A 20,311-nucleotide genomic window follows, 5' to 3' on the forward strand; every position below is an offset into this window, starting at 1 on the left:
CTAGGAGGCAACAGAGACTATTATATAAGAAAGAGCAAGGATTGGTAATTCTTTTGCAGATCTTAGTTCAAATAGGGTGGTTTTGTTTTGGTTTTAAAATAGGAGTTTCTGAAATTCTCTGTAACTACAATAGATCATTGAGTTAGGGACAGTATTTTTTGACCTTTTCTCAGTATATACCCGTTATCCCAGACTTTATTAGTTCTGGATTTTAACTTAGTAATGGAATGTATCCTAGCTTGTTACATTCAGTTCATAACTATTTTATAAATATATATTATAAAATAACTTGTAATCAAATTATAACATCTCTAAGTATATTGTTATTCTTTGAAATTATCTTTTTTTAAAAAAATTAGTAGAGAAGCCAAAATTTATTTAGAACTTGTTCTCTTGCGTCAAGATGTACTATGTGAACATTTTCATGAGCTTCCTGGGGGTGCTATTCTCCCTAACGTATTCTGGTTAGAGTTTTGGGAGACACATGTCTTAGTTCCCTAATTGGCTGAAAATGCCTCTGGGGACCATTGCTGCGTCCCGAGGGAAAGCAGTTTTCATGTGTAGGCCACTTGGACCTTCCATCCTTCCCATCCCTGGCACTGGGCCTTCTTCCTGCTTCACTCTCAGATCACTGGAGCATCTCCTAAGACTGAAATGTCCGAGCTCTTTCCTGCTCCCTTTCAAATGCTGCTTACCTCTCCCTCCACTCTACACAAAACTGCCATTTTCACTGAAATCCTCATTGTCTTAGGAGCAACAAACTTTAGCTTAAGTCTCTGTAGACGTGAGTCTTTGAGAGTTACCATTTACCTCTAAAAGTCTCTTCCAAATAAGGCAAAATAACTAAGTGTCCAATCTCCAATGATAAAAATCAGGAAGCAATTTTTGTCTTATTGCTACCTGTTGTATTTAGAGTCCTACACTTGCCAAATTTGACATCCTTATCCATTATGGTCTCTTCCAAATTCACCTTTTTTTTTTTTTTTAATAAATATATTTATTTTATTTATTTAGTTTTGGCTGCGTTGGGTCTTCGTTGTGCACGGGCTTTCTCTAGTTGCGGTGAGCGGGGGTCACTCTTCATTGCGGTGCGCAGCCTTCTCATTGCGGTGGCTTCTCCCGTTGAGGAGCACGGGCTCTAGGTGCGCCGGTTTCAGTAGTTGTGGCTCGTGGGCTCTAGAGTGCAGGCTCAGTAGTTGTGGCGCATGGGCTTAGTTGCTCTGCCGCATGTGGGATCATCCCAGACCAGGGCTCGAACCCGTGTCCCCTGCATTGGCAGGCGGATTCTTAACCACTGTGCCACCAGGGAAGCCCCAAATTCACCTTTTTGTCTGTATGTCTAAATAATGTCTTAATCCAGTTTCTTCACCTTAAAAATGCAACTAACCATACCCAGATTCCTCAGTTTCTCTTCCAGGCACCTCCTACCCTCTCCTTTTAGGAAAATTAGTTAAATTATTTCTCACCCTCTCATTTTCCTTATGAACCCCAATCTTTCTCAGGGCTGAACCGTTGTATACAACTTTTTTTTCTTTCCTGACTCCAGATTTCCGTTCCTATGTTCTTTCTTCTTTTCTTTCCTTCTCTTCTTGTAGATGCAATTAAATACATTTCTATTCTAGAATAAGGGCAGGACAAGTTGCCTTTATTTTGCCCACTTTGCCTGTTCACACAAGTCACGGGTTTTCTGTTGTCACTCCTCAGTGTCGCAAATATCTTTTACATTGTGTTTACAGCCAGTTGTCCTCTGCTTCTCTTGAGTGTTTTAGATGCTGTTCACATTGACCACCTAGAGCTGGTCTATCTTGCATTGTTGGTTTAGCGCAGGGTCAGAAATCTGTACAACCAGCCATGGGAACCTGGTGGTAGCTTTGCAGCTCTTGTTGGCTTGCATTTTTCAGTTTGCATTACTAAGTATTAGTTGCTCTCATCGGCCTCTTTTATTCTGACTTTATTTTCATGTTCTCTATTTTAGCGAGAGTATAGAAAGCTTTTTGAGGAAAACAAAGGCATGTATCATTTTGACACGGACGCTGTGGAACACCTGCACCATAAAGGCAATGCCATGCTCCAGAGTCAGGTATGAGACCTCCCCAACCCAGACCCTGTAACACTCACTGCCGGGCACCTGGACCGAGAATGTGCAGCTGCTGGAAGGAATGTGCATCGTGAAAAAAATCTCAAACACTACGCTCTCTATATTTATCGGGCTGGGGAAGCTTGAACCATGTTTCATATGCAGGCATTTCATAATATTATAGTTACTATACGCAAGTTAAAACTTACAATATATGAGTTAATTAAATGATGATCATATCTCATAATTTCAATTTTATAGTGTACTGATTTGTCATTTTGAGCTGCAAAAGTAATTTTCCAGGCACAAAGTTCATTATAATTTCTCAGTTCAATTATAAGTGTATTAAAAAGGAAAAACTATCTTACCAGTGTATTCTACGTTTTTTCTTTCGACTATGAAATTCTATGTACTCTCTGAAAGAAATCTTTAAAAATATCTTTTTTTTTGAACACTTTAAAGTTGATAACTTTTTTTTGGTTCTGAATTTCAATGGTTGCAAAAGATGTTATTTCCAGCATCTATTAAGATAAAATTTTACATCACTCTTTTAAATGGATCCCATGGAACATAAATTCCATAATGATTTGATATCCACCTTCATTTATTTAAAAAATATACAAACCAGCTCTCCTTTAAGGATTGGAAATGTATGTGTTTTTCTCTTGTGTTCTTACTTTTATTTCGTTTTCCCCACGAAATTTTATCCTAACATAATGTGTTATTATACTTCACACACTCTCATCCATCATTGTATTATACTTCTCTAAAACAAAGGTATTCCTAAAAATAGGAATTTAAAAATTTGTTATATTTCCTGCCACCACGAAGTTCTAAGTTTTGAAAAGGTTCTTTTGGATTTAATTACCATTAAAATTATTATTATTATAATATAACTTAAGAACCAATTTCATAAGTAATTATTATACCTGAGGATTTTAATGAAAATACATTTCTGAATGAAATGAATCATGATCAAAACTTTTCTGTGAATTTAATTTAAAAAGGTATATTGCTAAAAAAGCCGACCACTCTGACAGCTTACAGAATATAATTCTAGTTTTTGTTTTTAGGAGATAGAAAATATCGATCATTTTATAAACCGAAATAAGATGGGGATTGGTTGTAACTGAAATAAATAGTTCATGTTATGATATTATTAAATAATGCTTAGTGAAACTGAAAGAAGTCACATAAAAGCTCTGTGTGTGTGTTTCACTCAGAGTCTACGGAAAAATTCAGCAGTCCCAAAGAACACTGTCTTTCCTTTGTCAGAAAGAGAGAATCACAGCTATGTTTTTCTTCTTGTTCATGATTTACTGCTAGGCATTCAAAGTTATCACGGGGATCTCTCTCTCTCTCTCTCTCTCTTTTTTCTCTCTCCTTTTTTCTCTGTCTCAGCCTCTCTGTCTCTTTGTCTCTCTATATATGTACCTATACCTGTGTGTATAACATGTGTGTATACATATGTAACCCCACATATATGATACATATCTGTATATCCCAGCTGTCTAAATACTTATACAAGTCCTAGAACTATATTATTTAGTTCTAAATCATTTTTATCCCTTAAACTTTTTAATATATTACCTGTTTACTTTCATTGTATATCATTAACCACAGAGAACCCAGTCATCAACCTAAATGGCCAGAAGAATGTGATTTTAGAAAATAGGGTGATTGGTTTTGCACATGTATTTATTTGACTTTGCTCTATTTGTGTAAGGGCTTGTGAGCTTTATGTGCCTTTTATACTCTTTTTCAATGAAGGTTAAGTACAAAGAAGAGTATGAGAAAAATAAGGGGAAATCGATGCTTGAATTTGTTGAGACACCATCATATCAAGCTTCAAAGGAGGCTCAGAAGATGCAGAGTGAGGTGGGTCCCTTTGTTTTGTTATCAACTGTTTAATGCAAATTTGATGTTTTATCATTGAAAGGAGCCAGTAGAGTGGTTCAGAATGTTTAGTGGGTCCGGAAGAAAGTACACTACACTGGTTGGCTGTTTCTGACATTAGGTGTAAATCAGCTTTAACGTTTAACTGTAGTTATACATTTATTATATGCTGTGGAATTAACTTACGTTGGGGACTGTGTGGTTCTTTCATTAATATTGGCTTTCAATTTTTGCTATTCTGATTTCTGGTATTGTCACTAGGGGAGAATTATCCTTTGCAGAGGCTGAGACATGTTTTCCCTTAAATTATAGCCATTGGCTATTAGATTTTTAGGCTCAGCAGTTATGTTTCTGCTCATCAGGGCTTGAGGAGAAAGAAATCTTCCAATGGAAAATATCTTTGAACCACATTTATACTATAAAGATTTATACTCTATAATTTATTCTATATAAATTGGCAGATAATTTTTATACTAGAAAAATAATATATCTAAAAATCTTAGACAAAGTTTGATGTGAAAGATGTCTTTAAATGCAGGACCAGTGAAGTAGATACAAGAGATGGTTCTTATTCCTAAGGGATAAGCTTGACCATGTGCTTCTTTAAGAGCCTCCCACAGGTAAAGCTAAGTATGAACTCAGGAAAAGCCACTAATTTTTTGTTATAGCCTATAATTAAGCTTCTCTCACTTTCTTCTAATGCCAGATGTAGGTTTAGCCAGTGTGTTTTCTAGAAGAAATCTCTAAATCTGGCTTTGAGAAGTTCTTTGTCTTCTGTTCCACAAATAGAGCTCTCCTACAAAAAGCATACTTCAGTGTTTTTTTCTGTTTTCTAGTCATATACTGGCGAGTTCAAGTCATCATCAATCTTCCTTAGTGAGTTACTTCTGTCAAATAAATTTTTTTTCAGAGAAGGGCCTTTTGAAGTGAAAAATATGAAATAAATAAATATACATATATTTGTATTTCATTTTTAAGAGTCATTTTTGGCCTCAAAATGCCCTAGATTCAGCTTATAATTATGATCTCAGTTAGTTCCACATAAAGAGGACCACTTCTCATCATTGTTCTTTGGTGTGTCTGTAGTTCCTTTAATTCAGGATGTTTTCTTCTTAATTAGCTCTGTTAGTTTTTACAGAACATCTATTTCTCATGGCTATTCCTGGATTGTTTGTTAAATGGTAAATGACCATGTGTAACTCAAATGTAGGGGAGGGGACAGCATATTCTCTTATCCTCCCTCACAGTTTGGAGAATTTCTGTGTACAATTACCTATCCCTGTAATAAGTACATAATGATCCTGGAGATAGCTTTTCATTTTGCATTAATAGGAATAAATTCATGCAGAATTTATTTGTATGATCTTTGTGTTGCAATTTGAATAAAATATTTAGCTGGTAAAATCTGGACCCTTGTTTGTCTGATAAATATTTCACATGGATAGATATTTTTGTTATTTAGGGAGACTGTTTTTATAGTCGTGAATCCTGGGTTTCCATTGATTTCCAAACGCCTAGCTCAAATGTAGAATTTAGAGCCTAATAACCAAAGGGTGGCAATGTCAAAAGGGCAGATGGGGATATGGATTTAGGCCCTCCGCAATCTTCTTTCATTTCTTGTCGTGAACTCTTACCCAAAGAACAGTTTATCAGGTTCCAGATAAGATTCTCCTCACAGTGTAACTTGATTCATATCAACTCCATAGATGGTAGAGAAATATTCTCAATGCAAAAATCATTAAAGGAAAATCTCCTCCAGCCTTCATTACATTTTAGAAATGGTCCTTTCTTTTTTCTTGGCCGTGCCACGCGGCTTGCTTGTAGGGTCTTAGTTCCCGGATCAAGGATTGACCCCCACCAACCGCCCCCACCCCCCAGCCCTCGGCAGTGAAAGTGCCAAGTCTTAACCATTGAACCACCAGGGAATTCCCAGAAATGGTCTTCCTTGAATTCACATAAGACTAACAGTTGAGAGGGATGACGAGGACATAAACGTTCATTCTACTTTGGTTTGAGTGGATTTCCATGCCTCTAGATTTTCTTCCAGTGGGTGGATCCACTATCTTTTGGGAGAACCAATCAGATGATCCAGTCAAACAGCCAGTTGTATTGGTTCTCCTCCTGAAACGGGCTGATGTCAAACAATAACAGAGTCTGAGATGTTAAGTAGCCCCTCTCAGAATGCTTTCCTAGAGGGAGCCGGTGTACTTGAAGAGCCTGCTTTTGTTTGGTAGAATTCTAAAATTTATGATAAAGTTGGAGTTATTTTCCTGTAAATAAAATACTCAGAGGTGGTAGAATTATATATGAAAAAGATCAGTTTTGTTCCGGGAACCATTGTTCTATTATCTTTTCAACAGTCACTAATATTTTCTAAATTTAAAATCATATGGTCTTATCTAACAGAAAGTTTACAGAGAGGATTTTGAGAAGGAGATTAAAGGAAGGTCATCGATGGATTTAGACAAGACTCCAGAGTTTTTACATGTAAAGTACATCACCAGCCTTCTGAAGGAGGTATGATCCTACTATTGCTATACAATTGTACAAAAGACATTTAAAGAAATAACCCAGGAAATAGGTACTAAACAATTCTCTACTAATTCTCTAATTCAGTGTTTGAGTTTTTCATCCATTACTCTTTCCCTCAGTTTGAGCTTTACTAATAGAGTTTTCCATTTTCATTAAAAACAGGTATGTGTTAACATTTCCATTTAAAGATGAGGGAAGAAATTACCCAGATTTCCTGGAAAAACTTGAAAAATAGTTTGATTTTGTGTTTGGGTTGTAGCTTAGAAGCTCTATAAGTAGTTTTACAGCTTTATAGCAGTTAGTTTTTCAAAAAAATATTTTCAATATGGATGAGGCTAGCTTGAGTCTCCCAAATTTAGTTATTGTAAAAACACATATTAGAACCATTTTTTCCTGTAACGTCCCTGCAGCATTCTCATGACATTTGATATCAGAAATGAGGTGCTTATGTGTGACAGTCTGGATAAATGGTACATTTATAAGTGGTTTTTGTTCTAAGTAGGGAAAAATAATGTTTAGCATATAGAACATAGGAATTCATGTCCATTTTTCATTTTATACTCAGCAGGACTTCCTCCCAACCCCCAAACTTAGTGGTACATTTTGGCTCACAGTGTATTAAATTTGTTGAACATTAAGGCCCTCAAATCTAACAATTAAAAATATGTTCACAGTTTAAAAGTTTTGTTTTTGTTTCTTTTTTTTTTAAATGGTTGCTAAGTAACTTGGAGCTCTTTCAATTCCCTGTTTAAATAGATTCTCTTTACATTAAGAGAAAGCGTTAGAGAACTCCATTTCATCCGGAATTTTGAACTGAAGAAACTATTCCTGAAAGAAATGTCTTAAACCAGTGAAATAAATTGGAGTATAATTACCTACACAGACATGAATCATCATGAACTTTTTTAATAAGCAAATGCCAACTGGCCTTTACCATTTAACTGCTTTTAGAAATTTAATGTGATTCACTGTTGTAATATATGCTGGGCTGAAATAGGGATATAATTTATGGAAGAGAGTCCTTGCTACCCTACCTCTTCTCACTTCTAGGTCCTATAAAAGCTTTTGAAGTTGAAGGTGATCATGTGGCAGCTTCCTGCTATTATTGTCTTCCATTTAAAAAATATGCACTATTTATATGAATTTTTTAAAGGGGAATCTTTTTCTTATTTACATACAAATGACAATGTGAGATCTATTTTGAGCACTGCTAGTGCTTCCATTGCTATATTCTATCTGGGGTGGCACATAGGAAGCAGAGCCAGACAAAATGAATTTTGATCCTCAGTCTAATATGAAAGATTCTGGTGTTTTAAGTGAGAACACTTTTAAAGTTTAAAGTCTTTTTAGACTTCTATCCTGACAGTGTCTTGAGATTGATAGTATGATAGAACTCTGTTATATAGCTTGAGTGTCAGGTTTTTAGCCAGAAATAAGAGAAGCAGCATTTTTCACAATGCCTTCACTCTGGTGTGTAATCTTGAGACTGACTATTCCAAGTTCAGCCCACACTTTCCTGTCTCCCTCATTTTTCTTTCAGTACCTTATTTTATTTGCAAACTCTTGTCTTCCCTAATAAGTCACACTTATGTAATGCTTACCTCATGCCAGGCTGACTTCTAAGCACTTTTAGATGTAATAATCCATTTAACCCTCACCACAACCCTATAAGGCAGGTACTATTATTATCCCCAGTTTACAAATAAGGAAAGTGAGTCACAGAGTAACTTGCCCAAAGTGAAGCCAGGATTTTCACCCCAATAGCCTGATTCCAGAGTCCATGCTCTTAACCATCATACACTGTATTGTGTCTCAAGAACAGGTTTTTCCTTTGAATGTAAGCATTGTCTTACCGACCCCGCATTCCAAATAACCCCATGATGCTTTAGGATTTTAATGGCTTCTGGAGTTGACTTACTTTAGTACTACTTTGAATGTGGTATGTATTATTAATCACAGAAGCAGTTGGGTAGAAGCTAAAGCTAAGTTGATTTTATTCACTACCCTTTTAAAATCAGTTGTAAGATACTACAGACTATTTTGTTTACAATTATTTCAGAAGTACCATGAACGGTAGTATATTTCAACTCCAGCATGTCTGTGGATTTTACCTCTTAATAATTATATTCTGGTTGTGTTTTGATTAAGTTGCTTTCTTTCTGCATGTAGGAATGTTAGTGTGCCTCACCTGGAAATTTCTCAAAGATAAGAGACAACTGGTTTCTTGCCCTTTTGCGTGCGCGCGCTCATATATATGCACGGCATCTTTAAGTCCCTTATTTCACACGAGTGAGCAGTATTTATTGAACTCTATTACATGCCAAGGACTGAAATTATTTATGTTTTTGAAGAATTGTTCTGCCAAACAAAAATCATTTCTACATGAAGGGAGGAATAAGGGGCTTCTTGACTTGGATGGGGGATCTTCTTGGTATAACGTCGTTATCACTGACTTCCCCAGACTGGGAAATTGTCTCCCTCCTGATGATGGTGCTATGTCAGAAGAGTGCATTTAAGTTATATTTTATGTAGGTTGGGGTTCATTCCCATTTTAAAATGGACTTTTCTCTTTACAGGAGGGGTTGATTTCTCTTTAAATTAATTACCTCGTTCCTACTATGTTTACATCCTTTTTTTCAGGAGCAAATCCTTTGTAAAAATGAAGTACAGTACCTGGTATAGCATCTGTAGTCCCATCAGGTTTCATTATGCCGAATTCTTTGTTAAGGGTTCTGTAAATGGCATAAGACCTGTAGGTCCATTTAAAATCCATAGGCATTAAGGGAAAAACATTACAACTACTGTATTATATCCATTGTAAGATGCACTTTTTTTTTTCACATTTTAACATCTCTGAAGTGAGGATGCATTTTACAGTTGCTCTCATCATGTGATTATGATTGGCTATACAGGCATACCTCGGAGATACTGTGGAAGTTCCAGGGTGCTGCAATAAAGCAAATATCCCAATAAAGCGAGTCACAATTTTTTTTTTTTGGCTTCCCAGTGTATATTAAAATTATGTTTATGCTTAACAGACTGTGGTCTGTTAAGGTGCAATAGCATTATGTTTAAAAAGCAATGTACATATGTTAATTTTAAAATATTTTATTTCTAGACCTTTCTCACCTTCTGAGATGGCCCACATTCTGTCTGTGGAGTGTGTTTCTCTCTAAATAAATTCACTTCTTACCTAAAAAAAAAAAAAAAAAAAAAAAGAGAATCATAAATGACTTAAGAATTCCCTGGTGGTCCAATGGTTAGGACTCAGTGCTTCCATTGCAGGCGGCCTGGGTTCGATCCCTAGTCAGGGAGCTAAGATCCCACATGGCGTGGCCAAAAAAAAAAAATAACTTTAATATACATGCCATCGCCATTCTCTTTTATTTTTCTTTTTGAATGAATCTTATTTTAGACTTACTGATTCAGAATGTATGCATCAGTGTAGGAAAAAAGCCTAGAGACGATGATTAAAAATCTTTTAATTAAGTTATAGTGATGTCTAATTTTAGAAAGAGACTCAGTGACTTAATGAAATTGTGACTTCCCTTTGAAAGTGTGAGCATTTAGCTTTAAATTGTCTTCTCATTCTTTATGGTCTTTGCATTTCTGTTGCCATTTAAAGTATTCAAAGTATCATTTTATACTTCATTTCATTTGATTTTGTCAATTGTCCTTGACACTGGTAGAACAAGTACTTTTATTTTCATTTTGTGTGGAAATCAAGGCTCAGTTACTTAAAGCTCTCTTGAAGGTCACATGACCAAATAAGTGAAAGAACTCTGACTTTCATCCAGGTCATTTGACTCCAGAGCTCTTTCCAAAATTACATGCAGGTCGTTACAATGTCTTGTAGGCTATTAGTTAAGCAGAGTACGGGCTAACTTAATTAAACTGGACAAAGAGAAAATAACATCAAATGAATCCTAGAATTAACTAGAACATGATTTCTTATCATTAAAGGAAGTCTCATCTTTCATCTGACAAGTTAGTCATAAAGGCAGCTTAGTTGAATTGGATTAAGATATATATTGTTTTCATAATTCAATTAGTAAGAAGACAAGAAATTCATTAGCACACACAAAAAAACCCATGTTATATATAAGGATTAGTAAAGACATTTGGATCTACTTAAAATATATTAAAATGGGCGAAATTCAGACTATATATTATCAATCTGTAGGAAATTATTTGGTTTTACAAATCTTTGAATAAAACGGAAACTTAAAAAAAATTTTGGCCATATCAGTCCTTTTGATTTTGTAATTTTTCATTCTTTTCCAATTATGTTCTTTTGATGATTCATATTTTATAGACAGCTTTCAAAGAAATACTTCAAATAATTAGTAAGAAACATGCATTCCTAAGAGCTTCCTCACCATTTAAAGGGAAGATGTCTTTTTAAAATATGGCACCAATATGGTACCAAAATATATGAGAGGAAAGGATGAAAGAAAAAAGACTGATAATATTGGAAGCCACTCAAACATGATTAAAAAAGAAAATGAAGTATCTGTAGGAAATAAAGAGCATGAATGCTCAGAAATCTGGTTCATTCCTTTCTAGAAATATTTTCTTTCTGTGGTCTCTGGAAAACATGTAAAACAATATATAAATTAGAGTTTCCTAGTAAATTTCAAGCAGTAATATTCTTGTCTCATAGAAGGAATATAAAAAAGATTTGGAAAATGAAATAAAAGGGAAAGGAATGGAACTTAATTCAGAAGTACTTGATATTCAGAGAGCAAAACGTGCATCTGAAATGGCTAGTGAGGTGAGTACATTTATTTAACAATTGAGAATGTATGAATTTTCAGTTGATTTCCTTGTCTGTAAATCTTTCTCAGAGATTTTACAGTTGACCCTTGAACAACATGGGTTTGAACGGTGCAGGTCCCCTTATATATATTTTTCAATTGTAAATTCTACAGTACTCCACAGTCCGTGGTTGGTTGCATCTGTGGATGCTGAGGAACCTTGGATGTGGAGAGCCGATGATAAGTAATAGGTGGATTAATCATCTTGTTGTTTAAGGGTCAACTGTATACAGTATAAATGTTCCACAGCTTTTATGTGTAAGATGATTATAAGCAGCTATGACCTAATAGTCTTTTCCCAATCAATGAATTAAAAAAAAATGATGCTCACCATCTCCTGTCTATGTGGTGTGAGACAAATGACCATTTCCTCATTTTAGAGAAAATTCTATATAATTAACCAAAATAATTTAATAAGGTTTAACTTCATCTGTTAAACAAGTGAAAGGCATATTAGGAAGGTGTGTTATCATAGTCTGTCATAACTGTAGTTTAGAAGTTCCCATGCTCTCCTGCCCATAAACAAAATGACTGTCCTAGTCCTTGCCTAGCTACTGAGTCCACTTAAACCTCTGTATAAAATGATAGTGGCCGTTACTTACTTTACATGAAATTTATAAGAATGAAGTGCCTCTGAAGTGCTTTAAGTCCTTTAATCCTTGTGTTATGTCATTACTTTAATAGTAAATAATGGCACTGTGCTTTGAGGAGAATCTAGCTGACTTTAGCAGTGAAAAAATTTAAAGCTTTATCCCCATATGTTAATAAACGGCGGCGATGATGGTGGTGGTGATGATGGTGATGACCCTATTACGTTGCAAATGATAGAAACCCAACTCAAACTGGGTTAAGCAACAAAGAAACTTTGTTTTGGTTTAAGAACAGAGAAATCCGAAGACCAGGTTTCCTTCAGGTTGGAATTCGAATGATGTCTCTCTTCCTTCATCCCTCAGTTCTGTTATCTTCGCTGTTGCTTCATTTGTGAGAGGCTGCTTCTATGTGATGGCCCCTCTTCACGACAGGATAACTCATATCTGTGGCCACTAATCCCAGTAGGAAGTGAGCATCTGTTTCTTTAAAATAGGATTAAGGTCTAAGGATTGAATCTCATTGGGTCACCTTCTGTCCTGTGCCCACACTTGACCCAATCAAGTCTGGGGTCAGGAGTCAGTTAACTTTCTAGGTAGTTTAATGATGTTTTAAATATAAAATATTCTAAATTGATATGTGGTTTTAAAGATTTACGTTCATCTTTGGCTAGTGTTCTTTACATAAATTAAAGGAAACATTAAAAGCATTTTAGTGGAATTAAAAGTATATGTGGGTAGTAGGAAATCAACCCACCCAAAGTTTATAGATTGAGAGGGGTTAGAGGTAATTCCTCAAGAGAAAATTGTAGAACTTTTTGCCAGGAGAGGGAGGGATAGATGCTGTTCGGGCAGAAACAGCAGCTCTCTGCCACGATGTCTTTGGCTAATATTGTCATTACACTTACCTGCGTTAGTAATTTTCTACAAATTCTTCTGTTGTGGTGACATATCCAGTGACATTCAGAGTCAGATCTTGTAAATCACTTGTCAATAATACTTGGAAAAGTAGTTTTAAACTCTCAATGGCAGAGTTCAGCCAGTGAAAGTTGAATGGCAACACGGTAGCAGGAGCAGCCAAAAACCCAGGTCTTAGCATGTGGGTATAGGAGTAAAAGACCAGAAAAAGCTATCAGTTACTGAGAACCCGCTCTGTGCTGGGCACTAGGCTACATGCTGTCTCACTGACCCTCACAGTGATCCTGCACGGAGGAATTATTATCCCCATTTGCAGATGAGTAAACCAGAAATGTGAAGAAACATTCCCAACGTCACACACACAGCCAAGAGTGCTCTGACCTCAAAATCAGTCTTCTTTCTAAAATATCAACTCATTTAAACTTGCCTCTCTATCCTTCAGGCCTCAAGACAATTGTCAGTGAAGATTCTCACCTGGCAATTGCCTTTTTATAATAAAAATCTTCAGAGTGTATATACTCTTCTTCAGTGAGAACAGTGAATATAGTTCTAAGCAGTTCAGAAAATTTAGTTCTAGGTGGTCATTCGTAGTACCAAGTAAGCTATGTTTTCTTTTTAAAAAAACATGTTTAGCCATTTTTGGTATCATTGAATACAGATGTATGTTTGTCCCCTGAGTGTCTGAATGTTGTAAAATGTTGCTTTTTTACAGAAAGAATACAAGAAAGATCTGGAGTCAAAAATTAAAGGGAAGGGAATGCAAGTTGGCACTGACACCCTTGGAATTCAGCATGCCAAAAGAGCTTCCGAGATAGCTAGTGAGGTTAGTAGAGTGAGTGATGCAGACCTTGAGACTCGTATTTTGGAACTTAACAAATCATAATAACAAACTGATTAGTACATGAAATTTTCCAAAGCTTTCTGTGACTAGTTTAACAGTTTGGAATGGAAACCATCTGCAGTCATCATGCTTACTGGGAAAATTTACAGTTTCTGCTTTGCTCATTAACTTAAAGTATATCAAAGAAAACTCTGGGAAAGGCATTTTAATAGAACACACACACACACACACACACACGCACACACACACCCCTGCTCACTTTATTCCGTAATACAAATTTCATGTTAATTTTAAACTATGATAAATATTTCATACCATTTTTTCTTTAAGGATGGATCGTGTGCTACTTGGCATATCTGCATTTCCAACTTTGTGAGCAGAACTTGAAAATCACACATCGAGACTATAACATGACAATCATGCCATTTCTGTGTGATTTGGTTGCATGTTCTCAAAATATCCTCTGTTGACCTCATCAACACGTCTGAAATTTCTGTAGGGTCAGCATTTTGGGTTGAAGTTCATTCATCTAATGCCATCTTCTTCTTCATGTAACACATGAACAACAGGATATTAATTTAGAAGTTTTGTCTTAGATGCTATGACATGATAGATACAAGATAACAAAGTTGTAGCACTCAGAAGGAAATGTGTATTTTTCGAAGGAAATACCCCAGAATCAGTTCCACATCTCTTGAATTCCCCCAGAAATTTTGAAAATGTAACAGGGCCACTGGAGCAGAGAGTATTTGGGAAGAGATGACTTAGAAGAAGAATACATAAAGAGAAAGTTGGGGTACAGGTTAAGGGGTGCAGCTCACTTGCCTCAAGGCTGGCTAGGGTGAGGCTTCAGTGGGGTTACTGGGAGAGCTACGATGTGACAAGTGCAGTTAGGAAGAGCTGGCTTAGGACTGAGTCCCACCCAGGAAATCTGGAGGTTGAGAGGTAGCTGATTAACTGCCGGGGGAGTTACTGCTGTGTTGGGATCTGCTTCCATCCCCAGGGTTAGATACTGGCCAGGGGAATGGAATAGCCATAACTGACTTAGTCAAAGAAACTAGGGATGGCAGAGAATTCTGGACCAATAGGGATTCCATTTAGAAATGGTGGGTGGCGGGGTGGGGGGGAGGATGCATGCTGGACAGGCACTTGAAAACCTTCTTTGACTCTGCCCTTAATTCTGTCATCCCCCTGAGAGATAGCCATTGTTACAAATTTGCTGTAGAGCCTTCCAGGTCCATTTTTATTTGTGTATAGATAACTATACACTTGTGCACACAGAGACTTAAAAAAACCTTAAATAAATACCATGTACTTTGTGCTTGCTTTTCTTACTAAATATTACGGACCCTTCTCCATGTTACTTCACATAGTTCTACTTCATTCTTATAGAAAAATTGTGTTCTATAACGTGGATGTGAATATGCAACCATTTACATCTAATGTCCCATAGGCATTACCACATGTAAATGACATTTAAATGTATTGTAACAGGGACTCAACATTACATGCCGAAAACCCTTCATTTTTTCCCTGGATCTGCTTCCCTCTTCCACCCTCTTCTTAGCAAATGGTGTCCGTGAAATCCCAGAAGTCACTTTGATTTCTCTTGTCAGCAAGTTTCATTTACTCCAGCCCCGTAATGACTTCCTAGATCCATCTACTGTCCCCCACCCTCATCCACGCCACCATCTCTATCACCTGCATCATTGCAGTAGCTTCCTAACCAGAATTTTGCTTCCATCATTGACCTCTTAGTACCCATTCTCTACCCAGCAGCCAGAACAATCCTTGAAGAATTAAGTTATGTGATTCCTCCCACGGAAAACTCTCCAGTGGTTTCCAGTCATGTGCAGCATGGGTGCCATACTCCTTGCTCTGGTTTCAGAGCCCCCTGCTTCTCATCCTCAATCCTGTACCCTTCTTCCCTTGCTCGTTATGTTCTAGCCTCACAGGCTTCCACGCTGTACCTCCACAAGGTTTATGGTCTCTGTACAGCGCTGTCGTCTTCCTGAAAGTCCTTCCCCTGGTTTTTGCATGGTTGGTTCTTTCTTGTGCTCTCTCTTGTCATTCATTTCTTAGATGTATTAGTACTTTCTTATGGTGGCCTCCTTGAGCTTCTGAGTAGCTAACTACCCAGTAACTATCAAATCACTACTCACAATTTTCTGCTATTTTTGTTATTATGAGGAGAGTGTGACATCCAGTATTAGTTCAAGGTCCTGGATTGGAGTGTGGGAGTGGGGTGGGGAATTTGGAGCTGTAGAAGAGTTTTCCAAATCACCCTCATGGGGCTGAGACTTGAAGCCAAAAGAAAGCATACTTCCTCTGGAGAAAAGAATGTGGGAAGAATAGAAATTTTGCATTTCACACTTTTACCTAAGAACCTTCTGTGACATATTCCTTGTATGAAAAGTTGGAGTGTTGCATCTTTCCTTAGTATGGTAATACATTATTTTATTCAGCCATATGCTGGTTTAGATTTCTCTGAGTACCTTGGGACTGCATGCAGTTGACACTTGAACAACACAGGGGGGTTAACCCACATATAATTTATGGTCTCCCCTGTGTATCTGTGGTTCCTCTGCAGCCGCTGATTGATCCAACCACAGACCAGGTAGTACCGTGGTATTTACTACTGAAAAATATCCATGTATAAGTGAACCCGCGCAGTTCAAACCCATGTTGTTCAAGGCTCAAACTTACTAGGAAAATGGTGCATTTTTGTTATTGAGAGCCTATGGGAAAAACAGGCCTAGGAGAGTCAGCTGTACTGTGGTTACAGGTAGCTTAAACCAATTTTGGTGATGCTATTATCTTTGTAATCCGGAGGTCTCATTTGCATGTAATTATAACCATGTCCCAGTTTGCCCAAATGACAGGCTCTCAGATCCTTTTCAACCAGACTTAGGGACTTTGCTATAGCTCAGTGTTTATTTTTTCAGGTAAAGTCAATGTGCTATATTATTACACAAATGACGTCTAATATTCAGACCTTCCTGTACCTGTGGGCTTGACCATGTGACTTTCTTTAGCCACTGCGTCATTAACAAATTTGACTCAGGCTCTGATGACTCAGGTCATTAACAAATTTGACTCAAAATTTACTTGTGCATTGGGACTTGCTTGGAACCTAGATGTCATCATGTTTTTCTTTTAAGTTTTCTAAGTTTTAGGGTATTTTATTATGTATCAATATTAACTGATGTGATTAGTGTCCTATGTAGTCTATTTATGTGCTTTTGAATGCTTTTAGATTTGAAAGTTCATATCGGAAAATTAGATGACATACTTCTACCATGAGACTTTGGTGGCGATCTATGATCAGTACCTTAGTTTCTACATATATTGCCTTTCAAATGAGGTGTTTTGCTTTTGGGCCTAAAGAGGCTTGCTAAAAACAGAGCTTTTTGCAGACGTAGTAATAATTTAATATTATTAGTTTGAAAGGTAAACATTATTACTTGAACTTTCATTCAGAAAAGTGAAACTGAGACTGTAAGTCAGTGAAAATAGGCAGATTTATGGGTAGTAGATGGGGAAAAATATAGTATTTCTCTGAGAATGAGATTTTTGTTTACGACTTCTCTAAATTTAGAACACCATAAATAAGCAAAGCAAAATTTACTTTAGAGCAGGGAATCACAAATCTAGAGTATGTCAACATAATAGAAAATAACTGTTTTTGAAAGAATTTAATAGGAGGTAATCAGTAGTTTTTTTCTTTTAATATAATTTTCATTGAAGAAAAACATACATACAGAAAAATGTACAATTATAAGAGTACAGCTTGCTGAATTTTATAATCAGTTTTAAAATGTGACAAGAGTCTCTTAAGACAGTTGTGTCTGTGTAATTATGACATTTTATTATAAGTAACAGGTAATCCAACTCAAGCTGGCTCAAAAAAGCAGATAACTTATTGTTCTTGTAACCAAACAGTAGAGGAATTCTTGGGTGTGGCTTGATCTAGGACTCAAACAGTGTGATTCTGTTTCATTTTCTATCTTTCTGTTCTCAGGCAGGCTTTCTTCTCCTGTTTGCAAAGAGACATCTGGCAGATCCTAGGGCTACAGACTTCTCCATTCATGTCCAGAAGGAAAGAGAAAGTCTCTTGATACCTTGTGTGGAAAAAGAAATGTACCTATCCTTGAACCAATCATGAAGGGCCAGGGGTGGGCTATAACGATTTATGTAAGCCCAATAGGGCCCTTGGATGGCGGCCAGTCTCAGCCAAGCTGGGGGTTTAGAACAGGAAGCAGTGAGTTGCCCAGTGGCAAATCAAGGAGCTAATGAAGGAAAAAGAGGAGTGGGATTCCAGGGAAGCAACCAGCAATTATTCACTACAGAACAAGACCTGACAATTTTATACTCACATTTTATTGATATTCATCAACTGAGTTATATATTAACCAATAATTTATCAATTTTATCATATTAAAATATAAAACATTTTCCCTCAGCTCACTCTGTTTTCTTTCTTAAGTCAGGTTAGTAAAGAAAAACCTCCTGATTCCTTGTGAATACATCACTCCAAGTTGTGTTCTTGCCACAAATTAAAAATCTTTGTTGTTTCCTAGAAATAAAAGACATAAAGGTCTGACTTATTTCCAAAAGCCATGATCTTAATGTCAAAAATGACATCGAGTTGTTCAATACAGATTTTCAAATTATTGTAAAGCCCTAATTGCAGGTTTTATTTTCTGCAGAAAGATTATAAAAGAGATCTGGAGACTGAAATTAGAGGGAAAGGCATGCAGGTGAGCACAGGTACCCTCGATATCCAGAGAGCTAAGAAAGCATCTGAAATGGCCAGCCAGGTAAGAAACTAATGGCACACAAAGTTTAAAACAAACATATCGAATTGTATACAGAAAAAGTATAAGTGGTGTTTCCATATGTGTGGCATTGAGATTCAAACACATAAATATCTACATTGCTATGGAAGGCAAAGCTCTGAAGATTGTTTTCTGTTCTTTTAGAAAGAATATAAGAAAGACTTAGAAAATGAAATTAAAGGGAAAGGAATGCAAGTGAGCATGGATATCCCGGATATGCTTCGAGCCAAGAGGGCATCTGAAATCTATAGCCAGGTTGGTAGAGAATGAAGATGCTTAGGATAATGTATTCTAATATCCAGTCACCTTGTGCTGTGTGTGTCTCTGTGATTGGTGTCTTTTTGAGAGCTTTCTATTCAAAGTCAATGCACTCTATTATAAAGGAACCATTTACCAAACCTGATTACCTCATTAATGAAAGGGACAACTGCTGTAGATTCAGTTCAACAGATATTATTGAGTGTCAGAGCGCCCGTGTTGGGGCCCTCTGTTTTGGGTCCAAGGGCATTTTGACCTTTTTAATTTCCATTTTTTGACTCTATTGTGAACTTGGCTCTAATGCTTATACTACAGAAAAAAATTACAAACAATTTGTCTTTTATCCATTTCATCATGAATGTTTTAATTAAAATAATCAACTTCAACTGAAACTAAGAGTGAATAAAACTGCACAAGGTGAAATTGAATATTAACTAAAATTTAATGGAAGAACTAAGTTTTCTTGGTAAAATTTAATTTGCCAGGTATACCCATGACATATCCTCTAGAAAACTGGATGTGAGAGAAATAATGACCACAAAACAAAGTGTTTATTGGAAGAAGAAAGTTTATTGATAAAATCTGATTTGGGCAAAAATATTCATTAGTGAATAATTTCTTTGTTATAAAATTTGTTATAAAAAGAATGAATCCTAATGGAAAAATAGTAAAGAGAATGAAAAAAAAAATGGTTAAAGAAAAAATGATGGAAGAATTGAATTTGGTTAATGGGGTTTGTGTTGAAATAATTTTTAACCAAATTTGACCAAATTTGTCAAAATTCTGGTTGACATGAGCAAAGAGTCTAAACATTCGCTGGTTCAAAATGAGAGTGTTACAGAACTCAGGTTCGGCTGCTTGTCACTCAAGAATCCAATACTGAGAGACAAGTGTTGGGTAAAAGAAAGATAGCTTTATTGAGGAAGCCAGCAATCCTGGGGAGAAAGTGGACTCATGTCCCAAAGAACCAAGTTCCTCCTGCCAATCAGGAGCAAGAGGTTTTTTTTGTTTTATTTATTTATTTGTTTATTTATTTATTTATTTATTTATATTTTATTTTTGGCTGTGTTGGGTCTTCATTGCTGCGCGTGGGCTTTCTCTAATTGTGGCGAGTGGGGGCTACTCTTCGTTGTGGTGAGCAGGCTTCTCATTATGGTGGCTTCTCTTGTTGCAGAGCACGGGCTCTAGGTGTGCGGGCTTCAGTAGTTGTGGCACACGGGCTCAGTAGTTGTGGCTTGCAGGCTCTAGAGCGCAGGCTTCAGTAGTTGTGGCGCACAGGCTTAGTTGCCCCGTGGTATGTGGGATCTTCCCAGACTGGGGCTCGAACCTGTGTCTCCTGCATTGGCAGGTGGATTCTTAACCACTGTGCCACCAGGGAAGCCCAGGAGCAAGACTTTTTAAAGGGGAGTTTCAGGGGTGTATAGGCAGAGGGAGGAGGCTGTGTGCAGAGCAGCACAGTCAGCTCTGACAGTCATCTTGACATTGGTCATCGGTGGTCTGATCAGCGTCATCTTGATTGTTTTAAGTCCAATCAATCTTCAGTTCCA

At 36.7% G+C, this 20,311-nt stretch overlaps 1 protein-coding gene across 2 annotated transcripts in view; it reads left to right on the forward strand.

Moving 5' to 3' along the window:
* The window catches only part of NEBL (nebulette), a 336,004-nt gene that overhangs the window by 269,429 nt on the left and 46,264 nt on the right, over positions 1-20,311 (forward strand). The window contains exons 10-16 of one of the 2 annotated variants that reach the window (XM_061178832.1): positions 1,976-2,080; positions 3,848-3,955; positions 6,380-6,490; positions 11,169-11,279; positions 13,540-13,650; positions 18,378-18,488; positions 18,651-18,761. The exons of the other annotated variant lie outside the window; for it this stretch is intronic. Coding sequence (XP_061034815.1) covers positions 1,976-2,080; positions 3,848-3,955; positions 6,380-6,490; positions 11,169-11,279; positions 13,540-13,650; positions 18,378-18,488; positions 18,651-18,761 — 768 coding nt within the window. The remainder of the gene's footprint in view (positions 1-1,975; positions 2,081-3,847; positions 3,956-6,379; positions 6,491-11,168; positions 11,280-13,539; positions 13,651-18,377; positions 18,489-18,650; positions 18,762-20,311) is intronic. 2 annotated transcript variants of the gene reach the window in all.

Source organism: Eubalaena glacialis, chromosome 2 (assembly GCF_028564815.1).
Source record: "Eubalaena glacialis isolate mEubGla1 chromosome 2, mEubGla1.1.hap2.+ XY, whole genome shotgun sequence".
Taxonomy (NCBI): Eukaryota; Metazoa; Chordata; class Mammalia; order Artiodactyla; family Balaenidae; genus Eubalaena; species Eubalaena glacialis.